This window comes from Phodopus roborovskii, unplaced genomic scaffold, assembly GCF_943737965.1.
Source record: "Phodopus roborovskii unplaced genomic scaffold, PHOROB, whole genome shotgun sequence".
Classification (NCBI taxonomy): domain Eukaryota; kingdom Metazoa; phylum Chordata; class Mammalia; order Rodentia; family Cricetidae; genus Phodopus; species Phodopus roborovskii.
Window position 1 is genome coordinate 47,734,854 of NW_026126433.1, and position 19,769 is coordinate 47,754,622.

General features: G+C 42.0%; 1 protein-coding gene across 4 annotated transcripts in view; it reads left to right on the plus strand.

Annotated features, from left to right (window-relative positions):
* The window catches only part of Efcab2 (EF-hand calcium binding domain 2), an 82,538-nt gene that overhangs the window by 29,223 nt on the left and 33,546 nt on the right, over positions 1-19,769 (plus strand). For 2 of the 4 annotated variants that reach the window (XM_051186401.1, XM_051186404.1), the window contains exon 2: positions 4,915-4,999. In XM_051186401.1, coding sequence (XP_051042358.1) covers positions 4,915-4,999 — 85 coding nt within the window. The remainder of the gene's footprint in view (positions 1-4,914; positions 5,000-19,769) is intronic. The other 2 variants (XM_051186402.1, XM_051186403.1) reach the window with 1 other exon arrangement.

Below are 19,769 nucleotides of genomic sequence, written 5' to 3' on the forward strand. Positions count from 1 at the left end.
GCTGAGGAGGACCTTGAATGCTTGATCCCCCTGCCTCTACCTCCTGAGTCCTGGGATACAAGTGTGTGCCACTACCCATGGTTGAAATTCACTTTTTTCCTCTTGAGATAGGGTCTCACTAGGTAGCCCTGGCTGTCTTGGAACTCACTATGTAGACTAGGCTGGCTTCTTCCTCCAGAGACCTGTCTGCCTCTGCCTCTCAAGTGCTAGGGTTAAAGGAAAAGGGTGGGTCATGATGTTGGCCCAAGATTCAGTGTTTTTTTTTTTTTTTTTTTGGTTTCTCTGTAGCTTTGGGGACTGTCCTGGAACTAACTTTTGTTAACCAGGCAGGTCTTGAACTTAAAAAGATCCTCCTGCTTCTGCCTCCCCAAGTTCTGGCATTAAAGGCATGTGTCACCACTGCTCAGCCAAAGATTTAATTCTTGATACAAACCTTTATACAAGTCTCTCAATTTTTTTATAGTATTCCATCAATGTGAAACTTCACTCCAAAAATGTAAAAACACTTTGAAACCGTTAAAAATTGTTATTAATTGTTATTATTACAATTATAAGTTTGTAACACAAATATAACTTAAAACTTTTCTGCTAATATAAGTGGTTTATCAATTCAGCTGAGCTTTCTTATATTAATCATTACTTCATAATAATTCCAAGGGTGGGTGTGGTAATTCATAATCAGAGCATGGATGCAGGAAGAGTCTGAGTTATAGACCTACTTGGGCCACATAGTGAGGGTTTTTCTCCAAACAAACAGAAAAAAACAGTGCCTCTTAAAATAATGATAAAGATTTGATCTATACACAGTACATGCCAGAGCCACACAGTGCGCTTGGCTGCTGCTAAAAGGCTAAAAGCTACACAGGAGCAGAAGTGGCTTATATGTGTGATCATGAGTGTTTGTTACAGTCTCATAGAGCCACCAGTCCCTCAATCCCAACTGGATGCATTTTAAGATGAATGCCAGCTCTTTGGGTTTCAGGAATATCAATCAATTTCTCCAGTAGTTCCCCTGAATTCCATTCTAGAGTGGGCAATCGTGGGCTCTCATCTGATTTCGATGGTTATGACTAATATGTACTTCCCTGGGGTTAGGGATGTAGGTCAGTTGGTAAAAGTTCTTGCCTAGCATTCATGAAATAGTGGGTTAGATCTATGATAACTACACCGCATAAACGGGTGTGGTGGCACTTGCATGAACTCCTGGTACTCAGGAGGTAGTGGAAAGAGGATCAGAAGTTCAAGATCATCCTCTGCTATATAGGCAGTTTGAGGTCAACCTGGGATACGTGAGACCTTGTCTCAGCAACAGCAACAACACCTTTCTCATATTCCACATAACTTGAGCCATTTTTTGTGTGCATGCACATTTGTGTGTATGTGTATGCTCGATTGTGCACATGTGAATGCATGAGTGTGTGTGTATGAATGCATGAGTGTGTGCGCGCGTGTGTGTGTGTGTATGTGTGTGTGTGTGTGTATGTGTTTGTGTAGGCCAACATCAGATGTCTTCCTCTGTTGCTGTCCACTTTATGTTTTTGAGCTTGGAGCTCACTGATGTGGTTAGACTGCTAATGAGTAAGCCCTAGGGACCCTCTTGTCTCTGCCTCCTGAACATTGAAGTAAGCATTGCTGCCATGCCAAATTTTATATGGCTGCTGGGGATTGAACTCAGGTCCTCATGCTTTTCAGTAAGCACTTTTCTGACCCAGCCCTCTCCCCAGCGTCCTCCACCATTGAATTCCAATGAGGTAGATGACCAGTGCACAGAAATGAACTGGACAAGATTGTTCACTAATGAAGATAATCTAAATATCTACAACTATGGAGTTGGTTGAATTAATTTTGATAAGAACCTCTAATTGAATACCAAGCAGTCACAAAGATGTCTAATACAGTATCTTTTGAGAAGGAAGAATACTTGAGTGAAAGATTACAGAAAAATAGCAACTAATTAATTCTGGGTGGAGAAGATAAAGATTTTTAGGTGATTTTAGCTAATTTAAACTCTCCTGTATCTGTTGCCCTGCTGTTGGTATTGGATGATTTTGATGGCCAGCAAGCGCATCTGCTCTTGTACAAAACCAAATTAAACAAATTAATGTGCTTTTGACAGGGGCTGCATCTTTGTTTTCGAAGGTGCTCACACAAATGGTTAAGGAATAACAGAAGATCCTGGTCGGGGTTGAAGAGAGCACATCTGACAATTAATAACTGAAAGCAGGTGGCAGACACACACAGGGGTTACTATTGAGATTCACATGTAATCAAAGAAGGGAAATTCAAGTAATGAAGCAACGTTTATGCTTTGTTTCCATGTTACAGTAAAATTTAATTATGTCAATAAATTCTTCTGTATTCCTGTGGCTGCTAAAGATGGAAGATTATGCTGCAGTCTGGAAGAGAACATTTAAACGAAGGAATTACAGGTTATAGTTCTTATGCTATGAATACTAACAGTCAGATGCAGTGTGATTGAGGGAAGAACAGGACTCAGTAGGAAAGATCTGGATTCCATCCACCTCTGCCTCTTAATGAACTCTGACCTTGGGTGAGTTGCTGAACCTCAATGAGCCTTGTTTTTTTTTTTAGTTCCAAGGTGTTCGGCTCTATGGTGCTATGTGTTACAAAGTACCAATCTGGAACTTTGGAATTACATATCTTGTAATTATCCAGTGAATACTTCTGGAGTGAATGAATGGCGATAACAACATGCCCTCTATAAAAGGATGCATAGAAAGAAAGATTGGAGGAAAATATGGATTAGTGATTGCATTAGAATAGAGAATGAGTGCTATAAAAATTTCCCATTTTTCTCTTGACTTCTAAATGATTATTCCTTCCTGTGGTCTCTACTTGGTGGTGTTATATTTGTGATAAACTATGCTCATACTTGATCCTTCTCTTCCTTTCTGGGATCCTGTTGTATATATTGCTTCACAAACTTTGACACTTGACATAGCTGTATCAGTGTAAAAATTTGAGATTCGACAATGCTCTCCCTTTTATAGCTCCTCACTTGTGTTGCACCACTGAGATGTGTCTCTGGTTGCCTCCTCCTTTTATTCACTGAAATACTTGCAAGCCAGTCTCACCCCTCACCCTGGTCAAATCTGTCAGCACAGATTTCCTCCACAGATTCATGTATTTGAAGGCTTGGCCTATAGGGAGTGGCACTAGTAGGAGGTGTGGCCTTGTGGGAGGAAGCGTGTCGCTGTGGAGGCGGGCTTTGTGGTCTTACGTGCTCAAGCTAGGCCTAGTGTGACAGACTGCTTGCTGCCTGTGGATCAGATGTAGCACTCTCAGCTCCTTCTCCAGCACCACGTCTGCCTGCACGCTGCCGTGCTTCTCACCACGATGATGATGGACTGAACCCCTGAAACTGTAAGCCAGCCCCAATTAAGTGTTTTCCTTCATAAGGGTTGCTGTTGTCATGGTGTCTCTTCACACCATTGACCATATTTGAAAGAGACACTGAAGCAGCTTCTGCACTGCTCTCTGTGACCACCTTTCCCTTTCAAGTGTCTTCTCAACACAGTGACAAAGGTGAAAAGAAGATCAGGTCACTGTTGTGTCTAGAACCTTCCAGTGGTTTCTCGTTGTATTCAGAGGAAAGTTAAATCCTTAAAGGATTCAGCTCTCCACCCAACAGCTCACAACCATCTGATGTTTATGTTGCCATTCTGAACTTTCTGTTCCCTCTGTCTGAAAACTTTCTGAAGATATTTACAGATGGACTCTCCTGTCTGGCAGCTGTGTCCCTGTCACTTTGTCACTAAGGTGGGCATTCTCAATGGGACTCTTCACATATCTTACTCTTTTCTTTTTCTATGTTTAAGGTCATGCAACCTACTGTATATGTCAGCAAATATGTAGACATTTATATATATTTCCAATAAAAATAGCTGTGAGGAAGAACTTTTGTCTGTTTTTGCTTCTCGCTATGACCTTGTTAGTGTCTGGAATGTAGTGCATTCTCAGTAATGTTTATTGACTGCTTCACTATTTCGTGTAAGTGAGCTTTACCCCACTCTTGTTTAAAGGTCTTTGAAGAATGCACAGGTGGGTTTATATGCCTCTCCCCCACCTTCAACCCTCCTCAAGAATAGACAAGGGTGATGAACAGGCCTAATATACTTTTTGTGTTTGTTGTCTTAAGTTAACTTTTCTTGTTGAGCTAGGCTGGCACCCAAACTACACTAGATAGAGGACAGGCTTATATATTATTTCAGATCAAAATTAGGTATTGCAGAGATTGCTCAGTAGGAAGATGTCTCAGGGACTATAATTGAAAGAGGTGTTAGAAACAGAGGGCCTGGGTTTGAATCCTTAGCAAACATATAATGGGGCAAGCAGGGCACATCTGTAACCCCAGCAGTGCAGAGGCAGAGATGGGCGGGTTCTGGGGCGTGGCTAGCTAGCCCATCTGAAATAGCTCCACATTTGGCATGGGCATGAAGCACACACATCATGCCACACCACACACAAGAAGTAAGTTTACTGTTATACCTCAGGAAAAAAAAAATGTTTGGAGTCATCACTTACCCAACATGAGGGACTGTACCAGAACAGCTCCTTAGCATTCTTGAACTTGCTTTTGTCAGCTCTGTTCTTTGGCATTTCCAGAAGGAGTTAACAGGGCATATGAGTTATAAAGGAGACCAGGAATGACTCTTTCAGGTTCTTCCTTATTTTTCTTTCTACTTTAGCCAGGCATGATGATGGCATATGCCTGAGTCTCAGCATCGAGGAAATTGAAAGACAGCTTGGTCTACGTATTGTGATAGTCTCGAAACAGACAGACGGATGGTCAGACAAAACAAAGAAAACTCCCAAAAGATTTCTAGTTAGGTTACTGAAATTCTTGTTTTGAATGAATAATTAAAGAAATTTTGTTTGCTTTGTATTTTGCAGAGGCAATAGTGGCAGAATTTCATAAGAAGATCAAAGACGCTTTTGAAGTGTTTGACCATGAAACAAATAACACAGTGGATGTGAGGTTTGGAAACATTTATTGTTGTTATAATTTTAAATTATGGATACAATTCATAGATAGAAGGGGGATGGTTTCTCCTTTTTTAAAACTGTATTTTCAGTTTACTGTGCTGTTTTAAAGTATTTATTTTCTTGTTGCTCTGTTTTTTTGCTAACTACCACTTCAAGGTAAATTCTTTTTCCTATTTTTTTTTTTTTTTTGTCTAGTGGGTGGACTATATTATTATTGTCCATCCCAATCTCCAGACTGTGAACCAAGTAAGATGAACTTCATTATAGCTTTAGTGACGGCACATGTTGGTCCTTAATAAACCTCTGTCTAGTGAACGAATGGAATTTGCATTTTAAAATGTACAAATAATGGGCTAGGGCGATGGCTTAGTCTGTCAGAGTGCTTGCTGTGCAAGCATGAGATCTGGATCCATAGTGCTGATGGCAAAGCTAGGTGTGGCTACAGGTTCAGGGAGAGACTGTCTCAAGGGAATAAAGACATCATAGGAGAGGCATGCACCTGACTCATCTCCTGGCCTCTGAATGTGCGTGTGCATGCTTGCACACACACACACACACACACACACACACACACACACACACACACACTAACTACACATTCTAGAGCAGAGGTTCTCAACCTTCCTTATGCTGGGACCCTTTAATACAGTTCCTCATGTTGTGGTGACCCACCCATAAAATTCTTTTTGTTGCTACTTCATAACCATAATTTTGCTACTGTTATGAATCATAACGTAAATATCTGTGTTTTCTGATGGTCTTAGACAACCCCTGTGAAAGGGTCATTTGACCCCAAAGGGATCATGACCCACAGGTTGAGAAACTGCTGTACTGTAGTGTACACACACACACACATTTAAAAAAGATTATAAAAAGTGCACCGATATGTAATATCAAGGCACCATTACAAAGAATAATAATGTTTACAGAATGATATACTCCCCAAGTAAAATAAAAAATGGGCTAAACAGAGCATGAAAAATGGAAAAATGTGATGAATATATGTAGATTTGGAGTAGAGTACAGGTGTGGTGGTATGCTCCTGTAATTGTAGGAGCTAGAGTCAGGAGGATTAGGAGTTTGAAGCCAGCCTGGGCTGGGTAGGGAGACTCTATCTTAGGGGGTGAAAGTAGAGGAAATCACACAGGACTGTAATAGAAGTTGTAGGATCTGTGTCACATACAGCAAGGGACAGTCATGAATCCATTCTTCCAGGAGGCCAGGCCAAGTGACAGTTACTTGATGAGTTCATAGGCTAAGAGCTTCTACTACTAAGACCAGCAAAGCAGTGGAGAGTGATCTAAAGTGGTACAACAAGGGACTGCTTATAAAGCAGGACCGCCATCACTTCCTGTGCCAGCCAGGGCCCCAAGTGCTTCCGACTTCAGCCAAACTGAAGAACAGTATGAGGCTTTATTTGTAAATTGTAACTATGTGCATTATTTAGTTTCTCATACCTGAGGGCCTGAGATTAGCAAGTATGAGCAGCTTCACGTCTTTATATTAACACTTACAAAGTTTTGTTTTGTACTCTAGATTTATGTGTAAGGCAGTTGGGGTAGACAAGGTGGAAGACAGTTAAATTTGTCCCCTTAGCACCTCACTTGTAGTGGGCTCTGCTAGTTACTAGCCTTGCTCAAACAAAATAGCTGACTGAGGCAACTCAAGGAAAGGAAGGTTTAGTTGGCCCCCAGTTTGAAAGTACAGCCTGTCATGGCAGGGGTGTCATGGTAGCATGAACTTGAGGTAGGTGGTCGCATTACGTCCACAGTCAGGAAGCAGAGAGAGACATTTGAAGTTTAGATCACTCTCTCCTTTTTGTTTAGTCCTGGAACCCAGGCTACAGAATGGTGCTACCCACAGTTAAGGGGATTGTTCACCTCCATTAACTGTCACAGGCATGCCCAGATGCTGACCTAACCTTACCTCATAGGCACGCTCAGAGGCTTGTCTCTTAATTGAGTCTAAATCCTGTCAAGATGGTAATTGAGGTTAACCGCCATGGGCAGTGTGAGTCTGGGTTCAGCCATGGCAGTGGAAGTGTGACAGGAACTTAAGGGTAGCATGGCTGCACGGTGCAGCTCCCAGAAGCTCTGGTCACATCTCATTCTATGAGAAGGAAGGGCTCTACAAAGAGTACTGAGCCTCGTCTGTGTGTCCTTGCAGGAAAACCAGCAGGGAGGGATGGTGCTGGTTACAGGGCTTGCTGAGTAGCATGGGGTGTGCAGCAATACCTTGTAATTAGATGAACTAGATACATGATGGACAACCTCTAACCTCTCCTTGACCTGAATGATTCTGCTCCTGGGCCAGGGGAGAAAGTATTGTTAGAAGTCAGGGAAAGTATAGCTTTAGATGTGTCTGTTTGACTGTGATCTCTGGGGATAGATTCCACACCTTATACATGCCAGGCAAGAATTGTACTGCATTCCAGCCCTACCTAGCTTTGTGAGAGAAAGAGGAAAAGAGAGAAAGTATCTGCAGTCCAGCTGATAGTCTGGCCATCCTGTACTTGACATCTAGGAGCTTTGTATCCATCACCTCATTGTAATGTTTTTATTTGTGTGAGAGGAGTGGCACCTCTGGCTTTGGAGACAAGTGACAAGTATATGCTTGGCTTAGTGTCACATCGGAGCTTTTCTAATTCCAAGTCCCAGACTGTGCTTGGGAGCATGGCCTCCTGCCCTCATTCTCCCAGTGCAGCCCTTCATGGATTCCTGTGTCTTGCCTTTCATTTTCTTGACAGTAATAGTGAAAGGCAAATTTCCAGTATCCCATTAGGGCAGAGATTCCAGCCAGGCCTTTCTTGGTAAAAGGGCCAATTCAGGAAAAATTGTGAAAAATAATACCGGAGGCTGGAAAGATAGCTAAGTTGTTAAGAGCACTTGCTGCTCTTACAGAGTCCTGGGTTCAATTCCAAGCACCCTCATGAGGGAGAGGCTCACAATTGCTTGTGACTTACAGGGACTGTGACACCTTCTCCTAGTCTCTTGGGGGACCCACACACATTTGAATATGCATGGTGTACAATGATGTATATACACTCAGCTACAGCCACAACACTGAACAAAAAAAAAAAAAAAAAAAAAAAAAAACAAACTTTAAAACTATACCTAATTCTACCTTTGCCTTATTAATGCAAATGGTTTTGACTTCTCAGGCACATGCAGTGTCTTGGAGATGTACAGGGATGTTTGGAAACCAGCTGGAGAATTCCTATACTACCAGTCCTTGAGGCAAGAGTGAAAGCAGGGCCACAGAGGACATAAGCTCCTCGGCATCAGGAATTGGGGGCAGGGACCAGAAAGTGTGTTTGTTCCCAGGTCCAAGGAAGCAGAGGGGACACTTCAGCATGTCTCAGAGAGAAGCAAGCACCCTACTGCTTGCTTGGCACTCACAAGACCCAGCCTCTTTTCTATCTGTTAGGATAAAACTTCAAATGCAATCTTTCAATTTGTGCATAGCAGAGAAAAGGGAAAAGGAAAGAAGCCACCAATAAACTGCTCAAGGCAGCCTCGGTTTACAGTGAGGGAAGCAATTCCACACTTGCCCTGAGGCAGTCAATGTTCTGGCCTCCACTTAGAGACAGCTCACCTCCCGCCCAGTGCAGGCCATGTGCATCCCTCTGGAGCTCTTACTACACACACATAAACACTTTTTGGGGTTTTGAGAGGTATTTTTTTTTAAAAAAACTTCTTACTCTGTTGCCTGGGTTGGCCTTGAACTTGTGGTTATCCTCTTGCCTCAGCCTCCCAACTGCTGAGATTGTGGGCATGAGTTGGCATATCTGACTCAAAGACTACACCATTCAGCCTACATAGGATACTGCCTTCAATCCTTCAATGTCTGAGGAGTAATAAACTCTTTATGTGATGTTAAAACATTTTATAAATTGATAGCTCTTAATGGAGTATTGAATTTATTGAAGATAATGCAATAGATCATAATTCAGTTGAAACTAGATCCAATTGTATAAAAAGTAGCATGCTATACAGTAGGCCTAACAATCCAAACAGCAAATATAAACTGTTTAGTAAGTTAAAAATAAACATCTAGGGGCTGGAGAGATGGCTCAATGGTTAAGAGCATGGACTGCTCTTCCAGAGGACCAAGGTTCAGTTCCCAACACCCACATACAGTTCACAATTGTCAGTAATTCCAGGTCCAGGGCTTCTGGCAAAACAACAATGGACAAAAACAAAATAAAACAAAACAAAACAAACAAACAACAACAAAATAACAAAAGCCAAAACCAAAAGATAAACTTCTATTTAGACTCTCACTTTTAACCATAAGCCATGATAAATTCCAAACAAAGCAACTGCTTTTATAAATGGGGAGAGTTGACTCTGTACATCACAGCATTCCCAGTGCCTCCCCTGGGGCTGGTATGCAGCCACCTTGGAAAATGCTGCTGAACAGAAAAAAACAAAACAAAATGAACTTGATTTCCAACTCTGATGATCACTGTTGTGCAGCCCTGGGCAAGTGTTTCTCTGTCTCTGTCCTTCACATCCAATTTGTAAAGGGTGATTCAAAATGACACCAGAAACATGAGAATAAAGTTCTGTACAAACCAGTATAAGGAGTCCAACACAGTAGCATGTACTACTGGAAATCCAGCTCTTGGAGGCTAAGGAAGAGGACTGCTATGAGTTTGAGGTTAGCCTGAGCTACACAGTTACTTGAAGGCCAGCCTACACTACAGAGTAAGACTCTGTCTCAAAATGAAAACAAAACATAACAATAGCATAAGTTCTCAAGATTAGAAAGCTGCAGTCGTCCACATTACTATTCTTCAAATATGCTTAGCATTAATATTTTAGTGCTAAGAACAATGCCAATTTTTTTTAGTAACCATCTTTATTTAATAAAGTAGACTAAATTATAAGAGCATACACTTTCCCTTGGGGACCTCAGTAAAATTGTTTTACTTTGGGATGGGGAAAAGTTGCAGGCCATAGTGGGACCTTGTTTCAAAAAAAAAAGTCATTATAATAGGTTGTTTGTTATTGGTTTTTCCTGCCAGGCCCAGAGGCTCTCCACATGTTAAACAGGTACTTTATTTACCATTGAGCTAACCCACAATCTGGAGGGTTGTCACAATAAAATAACTTTGGTTACCCTGAACAGAATTAATTTATTGAAAATAAATAATAAAAAACCAGAAACATATTTTTAAGGAATGCTTGAAAGGCCAAGAAAGTATTTTGTCTATATGGCTAGTTTGCAAATTCAATTTGGAAGAAGCTATAATCTTGCCAAGAAATCTCACTTTTTGTAATTTGCTCTTTGTATTTAATAGGATAAAAGTATGCCAGGTGTCAGTAGGGTCAGTTTCAGGTTCACCATTGACTTTCAGAATTGCATCTTTTTTGATTGATCTATTTTTCTTATATATTAAGTTGAACTAATGATTTCTGCCACACTTATATAAGACCACTACTGTCTAGTTAAAAAAAAAAAAAAAAGGAGTGACTTTTGATAGGTATTATTAAGATTGTATCAGGTCACACCATTTTGTTTTTAGACTGATACTAAACAGTCATTTATTGGATATAGATCAGATTCAAGTAACATAGAATATTGAAATGTTATTTATCATAGTTTTACATTTACATACATTTGCATTTTACCCCCCCCATGTTCCATAGACAGACTGCATGCTTGGGTCTCTAATTGGTTACTCTCATTGTTGTGAGCCAATACCTGACAAGCATTTAAGAGAAGGTTTATTTTAATCCACAGTTTGAGGGTACAGTCAGCACAGCAGGAAAGGCATGGTTGTCAGGGTGACTTTAAGCAGGAACATGATGCTACTAGCTCATACCTGGGCAGATCATGTCTCAGCTGTAGATCCCAGAGCATGGGGTGTGGACCATATTCAGGGTGGGTATTTTCACAAGACCTTGTGGGTACAGCAGAGATTTGTATCACCAGTTCTATGATCTAAACAGGTTGACAATAATATATAACTGTCCTAGCTCATTAGTGAATGTGTTCATTTTTGCTGGTTTGAGGAATTATGTTCTCTGGAAAGTAAATAACGAATTTGTGGTATAAGAATTTTATTTGCCATGGATAACACTCGCTAAAGTTAAACACTTTATTATGAAATATCATACCATTCTGTAGCTAGAATTTAGACTTGTCCTCCGTGAAAGTGATGGCAGTTTTAGATTATTGACTTGGTCTTAGAGTTATTTTCATGGTGACTTTTATTTAATATTTTTTTCTTGTTTTACATATTGATCCCAGTTCCCTTTCCCTCCCATCCTCCCATGTTCCCTATAACCCCCATCCCATCACCCATCCACTCCCCAGGGAGGGTGAGGCCTTCCATGAGGGATCATCAAAATCTGTTGTTATTGGGGTAGGGCCTAGGTACCCCCCCCCATCCCCTGTTCTCTAGACTAAGGGAGTATCCTCCACAGGGAATGTGCTCCCGAAGTCTGTTGGTGCACCAGGGATACGTCCTGGTTCCATTGTCAGAGGCCCCATAGACTGCCCAGTCCTCCTAGCTGAGACCCACATTCAGGGGGTCTGGGTCAGTCCTATGCTGGTTTCCCAACTATCAGACTGGGGTCCATGAGCTCCTGCTTGTTCAGGTCAGCTGTTTCTGTGGGTTTCTATAGCCTGGTCTTGACCTCTTTGCTCATGACTCCTCCCTCTCTGCAACTGGATTCCAGGAGTTTGGCTCAGTGTTTAGCTGTGGGTGTCTGCCTCTGCTTCCGTTACCTCTACTGAACATTTTAAGCTTACTTTGTTAAACCAATTTTGGAACAGCTGATACTCGGGAATCTGAGAGCTACTAGAACAGGCTCCCACCCTGGGAGAAAGGGCCGCTCTTGTTTGTCTTCTGGCCACATCCGCTGCCCTGGTCCTGTGCCTCAGCCGAAGACTGGCTGTACTTTTAGGTAATACAGTTGACCTATGTCTGCTCTTACAGAAGAGGAATGATCTTTCTTGGAAGGAAGGAGCAGGTCATGAGGCCCCTCCCTACCAGTTGTATGTGGTTCTGCCCTAATTGCACCTGACCTTAGAGTCTGGGTATTAGGGGAGGGGACTCCATCTACACAGCCATGTGCCAGTCATAATCATGCTGGGTGCAGACCTCCCAGTGTGGCTGCTTTAGGGCCACCCATGCTCCTGCCTCTCCCCTCCCACCCTCACCTATTGCTCTGTAAGTAAGTCTGGTAAACTCATCTGTCCCCAAAATGGGCTTCAGTAGAATTGCACCTTGGTTTGTCACTGGGACTTAGGAGGAGGAGTAAGGTATAGATACATGATTATAATTGCTTGAGTGTGACATAGTGGCTCCTATCTGTGATCACAGCACTTGGAAGGTAATGGCAGGTGGGTCAGGAATTCAAAGTCATCCATCCTTAGCTCCTAAGTTCTAGGCTGGCCTGGCTGCCTAAGACCCTGTCCAAATTGAATTTAATTAACAAAAGAAAAAGTTAATTTCCATTGAAGAAATGGTGAAGTCTCAAATGCTTGTCATATAAGACACTATTTAAGTTCAGGAAGGAAGGTTTTAGGAGACTATAGGCACATAAACGTGTATGCATGGGTGAGAGTATGTGTTTTCATTAATCCAAAGTACCATTTCGCTTGTTGCTATAAAAAGAAATTAATACCTTAAAAATTCCTTGTATTCATCCAAGTTATCTTATGTTTTTACTTACAAGATAGCCTCTTCACACTGTAACATTCACTCTCTTTCTCTCCCACGCATACACGTGCGCGCGCGCGCACACACACACACACACACACACACACACACTCAAAAGAAGGAAAAGTGGAAATGCGCTGTTGTACACTTGACCTTCACAGGCACTGGGTTGGTGCTTGTTGCCGTTGAGAGGATTCAGGGACTCTCTATTTCATGTCACTGTGGTGGCTGCACATCAGCTCTGCCCAGCTAGCAGGCTGGTGCCATGTGTTCCCGGTTCTTCCCTGCCTCTGACTACTCTAATGCCTGCCTCTTGGCCCCGTGTCTACCCACTCAGGGCTTCTGCACTCTTAGGGATCGCTTACTGCTGTCTCCGCTGCTCCCGTGCAGCTGTAGTGCTCTCTGTCTCACTTCAAAACTTCCAGGGAGAGCAGGGAAGGTCTGCTTTGATCACTCACTAATATTCGGCAGAGGGTGCCCCTGTTGAGCAGAGACCCTGCTGGACTTCAGAGACCTCTCCTGATGGCTGTCCGTCATGTGACTTTGTAACCTCTGGTTCAAGCAGTCGTGCTTGGGGAGGCAGATCAAACAGCACATCACTTAGCAATCTGTTTAGGAAGAAACCCTTAATGGGGACTGTGGATTTGGCAGGGGCCTTGCTTCCTTTGTGGAATGATTACCTCCCCAAACCCAGTGAGGCAGTGTAGCCTAATAGGAATTCTGACCCCATTTCTAGATAGGCTTTTGGAACTCTGTGGTGAACTCACTGGTTTCTTACCAACACTTTCCTGGTTGTGTTGGTGATTAGTGTTCTTTAGGTACTGTGTGGAATGTGGGTGATCGTTTTATGTTTTCTCTTGTTCTGGGCTGTAGCCCCGTTCTAACTTCCAGACTCTCTCAGAGTGAGAAGGGGTATGGGATTATAGTCTAGTAGGCCATGAATCGAGTCTTTGTCAGTTGAATGTGGGGCAAGGTAACTTGCCACTGCAAGTAGATATCCAGATGGGTGGAGTTATTAGCAAATCTTTCTTTCCCTCTTCATCCCCTCCCTTCATTTTCTCTCTCTCTCCATCCCTCCCTCCTACTTCCCCCTGCACCTTTTTCTTAAGCTAGGAATTTGATAAAAGGTCTTGTGAATGGTAGGGAGATGCCACACTGTTGAGTTAGAGCCCCAGTCCTTACCACCCTTTCCCCCTGAGCTGACAAAGCTGTTTCTGAAATATTTGTTTCTCTGTAAAGGACCCGGAATAACCTAAACAGTCTTGGAAGTGAAAATGAGGATTCTGTTTTCAAAGTTTACTTACTGAGACTGTTCTTTATTTGATCTCCAGCAAAGGTAGAGCTAAGACAACTAAATATCCACTTGTAAATATATGATTGATGTTGGATCTTTCCACATAACATGTATGAAAACTAACTCAAAAGAAAAAAAAAACACATGTAAGACCTAAAGTTATAAAATTATTGGGAAAAACCCATGGGTATAAATTTTTTGACTTTGGATTGGATCGGACAGCTCCTTAGTGGTTGAGAGGCAACCAGGGGCAATAGCAATAGCCTTTAATGTTTTGGGAGTCCTTTGGACCACTCTGACCAACAGCTCAAAGGATGATCGCCTCTCATGTGTGGTGTTGGGTTCTTTTTTTTTTTTTTTTTTTTTTTTTAATAGTCAATGGCTCTTTGGAGGACTATTATCAGCCTAGGTGGGAAATTGTCATTTAAGCTATATATTTGTATTTACACACCAACTTACATGTATTGTAGGCATTTTTAGGTAGATAATAGTATGATTCTCATTACTTTTCCCAACAGCCTTACTGTTATTTGCCTTCCTTCCTCCTGAATTTATCTCTTCCTTCCTCCCTAATTAGAGCCCTCATTTTTTTTTTCATTCCACACATCAGAATACTTGTACCCTGCTATTCCATTCTATAGTGCTCTCCCGCCCATCTGCAGCAATGGTCATTTTTTACATTCCTAGTTTGGAGACAACTTATCAAAATGAAAAAGTTGTGGAGCCCAATTTCAGCTGCTACATCTGTAATTTCACTTCTTTCTGCACCTAAGGCTCAGGGGTCACTGTGGAAGGGGGCAGGAAGATTGTAAGAGCCAGAGAACAGCAAGCTTGTTATGAGATTGTGTCTCCTAGAAATGTCCCTAAGCATGAATACCTAAGCATGACCTAAACAACCAATAGACATGTTAACATGGAAGGGGCAATGCCCAAGTGTAGTGAGAGATCTACCTTGCTCGCACCTGTTACACTGACCACACCCATTGGGGCATGGGCACAGGTGCGGAGGTGACCTGTGGGAGGCTAGGTCTGCTGGACCCCAGCTCCCTCTTGGTTCTGGTCAGGTCACAGAGAGCAGCCTGGGTGTGGATCCTTGGAGCAGGAACTTGTGGGTCATTGGTTTCTCGTGTAAGTGACTTCACCCAGAATAAAATATATAATCCATATTTTATCCTTGTCCCGTGTATCTTCATCTGTGCATCATTACCCAAGAGGCCTCAGCCATAGGTAAAGAACCACAACAAAGGAAAACTGAGAGTAGGAGAAATAGTCTACCCCAGGGAAGAGCACTCCAATTGGTACCCAATACCAGATGATCAGCCCTGAAAACATAAATACAAACAACAGTATATGGACTGAGCAGGCTGCATTTTTATAGGTTAGGAGTGTGTGTGTGTATGTGTGTGTGTGTGTGTGTGAACAATTAAAGAAAAAGAGCTCATGAATTTGAAAGAGAACAAGGGGGCATATGGGAGCATTTGGAGGGAGAAAAACAGAAGGGAGAAATAATGTAATTATATTATAATCTCAAAACCGAAGAGGAGGGAGAGATGGCTCAGGGGTTAAGAGCTTGTATTGTCCCTGCAGAGGACCCAAGTTTGGTTCCCAGCACCCAGCTCATGTGACTCACAACCGTCCATAACTCCAGCTCCATGGGGTTTAACACCCTGTCCTGGCCTCCTCAGGCACCCAATCACATAGACGCATCATATAAAAGAATAAAATAATATTTAAGAAAATCAATTGAAGAAAAAGCAAACAGGACAGATTCTAGAAAATCCACCCATAGAAAATCCAGGCTTACTTCTTTCTGTAGCACTAATAGTCAGATTCTCAAAGGGCTCATAACTAAAAGACTTTAGTTCAGATGGCTATATATTAAAATTTAAAATTCAGTCCTTATGTAATTTAATCTCTTTAGGGAGATGGGACAAGGAGGAAAACTTCTGAATTATTTTTCTGAAGTATGTATAATCTGGACACCAAAAACCTAATAAGGATCAAAATTGTTAATAAAATAGTGGTAGCAGAGCTGGACATTGGTGGTGCTTGTCTTTAGTCCCAGCAATTGGGAGGCAGAGGCAGTGGAGTGAGTCTCTGAGTTTGAGGCCAGCCTGGTCTACAGGCTGAGTTCTAGGACAGCCAGAGCTACACAAAGAAACCCCTTCTCAAAAAACCATAATAAATAAATAAATACAACAAAAGAAGTAATAGTAGCGCATTAATGTGAACTGTGTTTTTTCTAGGAATGTAAAAGTATTACTGTAAATTGGGCATTGCTGGCACATGCCTTTAATCCCAGCACTCGAGAGGCAGAGGCAGGCTGATCTCTGTAGGTTCAAGGCCAGCCTGGTCTACAGAGCTAGTTCCAGGACAGGCTCTAAAACTACAGACAAACCCTGCCTTGAAAAGCAAAAAAAAAAAAAAAAAAAAAAAAAAAAAAAAAGGAAAGACTGAAAAAAAAAGTATGACCATGTTAGACTGTTAGACATTTATTGATATTTATTGATATATCACATAGTATTCGTATGCCCGAGAAGAAGACTCATAGGTTATCATAGGTCATCCCTGTAGGTGGTTAAGAGGCATTTGACAGAATTCAGCACATGCTCATAATTTTAAAGCTTCACTAAAGTAGGCTTTAGGAGTTGCTTCCTTAGCCCCAAACCAAGGTTCTTATTTAATGAGAGGGGTTTGCAGCAGTTTGGTTAAAGTTAGGAACAAGATAACAATATCTATATTTGCCATTGTAAATTATTATTAATCCAGGGCATGAGTCAACACAGTTGGGCAAGTGGTAACATGGATATCAATACTGGACATGAGATGGTAAGAGGTAGAAAAGATAGGAGAAAGAAAAACTATTGCGGATATATGATCAAATATTTAGAAAATGTAGGAGAATTGATAAGAAAATTATTGCAAAGAAAAATAAACGTAGTAAGGTAGTAAGAAGAGGCACTATATGCAGCCGGGACAGCCTGAGAAATCCCTGCATCCCACAGGAGGGCCCCGCCTCTTGAGAGTAGTCCTCTGACCTCCACCTTCTCTTTGTGTGTGACAGAGGTGTTCCTGTACTCCACCACACCCGTTACAAAGGGAAACAAATAAATTCATATTTCAAATAAATTAATATATAAAAACCAGGAGCTTTACTATCATATAAAGAGTGCACAGTTAGAAGACAAGACCCATCTATAATAGCAGCAAAAATACAAAGTGTATAGACAAGAATGCAACAAGAAATATATAAATCATACTACAGGAAAACCCTCATGACATAAAAATAAAACAAACAGAAAGAAACCATGTTTGAGGGATAGAAAATTTGAAATAATAAAGGTGTCAAATCATCCTAAATTGACATAAATTCAGCACAAATGGAAACGGACATTTCCTGTAACTTGACAAGTCAGTTTTAATGGACATACGAAAAGGTAAGCTGGGACAGCCAGGGGAGCTCATAAATAAGAGCAAGAAGGCCAGTGTGGTTTTATTTGATATCAAAACATATTATAGGAGCTGGAGAGATGGCTCAGTGGTTAGTACTTGCTGCTCTCACAGAGGATCCTTGGAGAGGAGCGGGACACAAGGCCACTCATGCACAGAAAATGTTTACACACAGAAAATGAGAGAGAGTGATGGAGAGAGGGAGGGAGGGGAAGAGGGGAAGAGGGAGAGAGAGAGAAGGGGAGGAGGAGGACGGAAAGAAGGGAGGAAGAAAAGACTAGAAATGGTTACATGAAGAAGTAGTGGGAAGCAAATACAAAGGTCCTGTGAAGGGAAATGGCCTTAGCATGTTGGGAAAAGCTGAGGAGAGAGCAGTTGGCATCTGGTAGTGAAAAGGAGAGCACCCCAGCGGGTGGATGCCCCAGAGGGCGCTAAGTAGCAGGGAGTGACTCCATGGGATTTTAGTTTAGTAAACTTGCCCTGGCTGCTATAAGGAGATTGTCTGGGAGAGCGGAAGCAGAATGTCACCACTGCAGGCTAGTATAGTAGCGGAGGCAGGGGAATGGCGGTCAGCAGTACAGTGGCAGCAGGGTGTAAGAAACCATCTGTTGCTGTCCCCAAAATTCATGTTTTGAAAGGTTTTTTTTCTTCTTTTAAATTGACACATGTTAATTTGTATATCTATGGGGCACACATGATGTAATTGTAAACATGTACCCAATGTGTATTGAACATTTCCGTCTTCCACGTTTATTTTACCTTTGAGTTTCTAAAATTCCTTTTCCTTAGATCTTCATCCACTATATAAAATCGTGTAAGCTGTAGTCACTGTTCTGTGCTGCAGGTTTGGGACACACTCCTCCTGTCTTCTGTATGCTAAGATTTGCTATCACCTCTCCCCTCCCTTCCTGCCAGCAATCCTATTCTCCTCTGGTCTTTACTTGTAGTTCTGTGCCTGGTTTGTTTTATTTAATGTCCTTCAGTTACATCTACTTTGTTGCAAATGATAAATTCAACTTTTTTAAAAAACGGCAAATAGTATTGTGTGTGTCTGTGTATCTGTCTGTCCTTTATCCATCTGCTTGCTGACACACCTCAGTTAGTCCTCTGTCTTGGCCGTTGTGTATTATGCTGGAGTAAACAGCTGTGTGCAGGTGTTTTTGATAAATTTACTAATTTCTTTGGCTGTGTAGCAGCAGGATGGCTGGATGCTGTAGTAGTTCCAGTTTTAGGTCACACTAATTTATATTCCCGTCAGTAGTCTGCCAGAGTCTCCCCATCCTCCCCAGCATTTGATAGGTCCCACTGTTTTGGTAATTGCCATTCTGAGGGGTGAGATGGTATCTCACTGTGGTTCCCTAGTGAGCAGTGACATCAGATATGTTTGCATGTTTGTGACCTATTTATATGACTCCTGTTGAAAAATGTCCATCCAGACTATTGCCGTTTAAAAATTCAGAGACTTCTTAGTTCAAATTAATCATATTTTCTAGATATTAATCTCATTTGAGATATATGGCTTACAAATGTTTCCCCTGTCCTGTAGCTGTCTCGTCCTCTCTCGTCTTGAAGTAATACCATTTGCCTATCACTGCTTTGTTGGCTGTACTTCTGAGACCCTAACGACTACCACGTCCTCCTCCTCCTTCACCACCGCCACCACCAAATCATTGCCTATACCTGTCTAGATGTGTTTCTCCTGTTTTAAAATGTTAATCCGACGGCTCTAAATGTGGGCTTATGTGCAGGTGTTTAAAGAGGTGATGGGATTTAAAATGATGCTGTAAGAGAGGCCTAATCAGCTTCTCTGGTTCTTTGACCTTGTGCATGCCAGGCAGGTGGCTTGCCACTGGCTTAAATCAGGACAGACACCAGGGAGCCTGTGTTCAGAGGGACATCCCTGTGAGAACACAGCAAGTTAAGCAGAGAGGCTTTGAGTGAAACCACAGCCCAGACCTCCCCTTCAGAGAGGTAAGAGAAGTCGCTGACATTGTGTATGCCCCCTCCCCCCATTGTAAGATACTTTATCAGGGCAGCTTCAGCAAGCTAATACAGGGACAAAAACAACAATGATGGTGCGATTTCTTCATAGTGCTTATCACGGACTAAAATTAGCTCCTACTTATTTATGCTTATGCTCTGTCCCTCCTGGTTGTAAGCTCCAAGGCTAGAACCAGGACTCATCTTTCTCATTCTCTACAGCAGTCACAACACTGAGCAAAAGTAGCTGTGTCATTAAGTTACTGCTTCTGTCTCCGAAATGTCCGGTTTTCTACAGAGCCCGAGTTCTTCTGGGGCCATGACCTCTAGCACAGGGACTAAGAAGAAATAAAAGCAGCAATT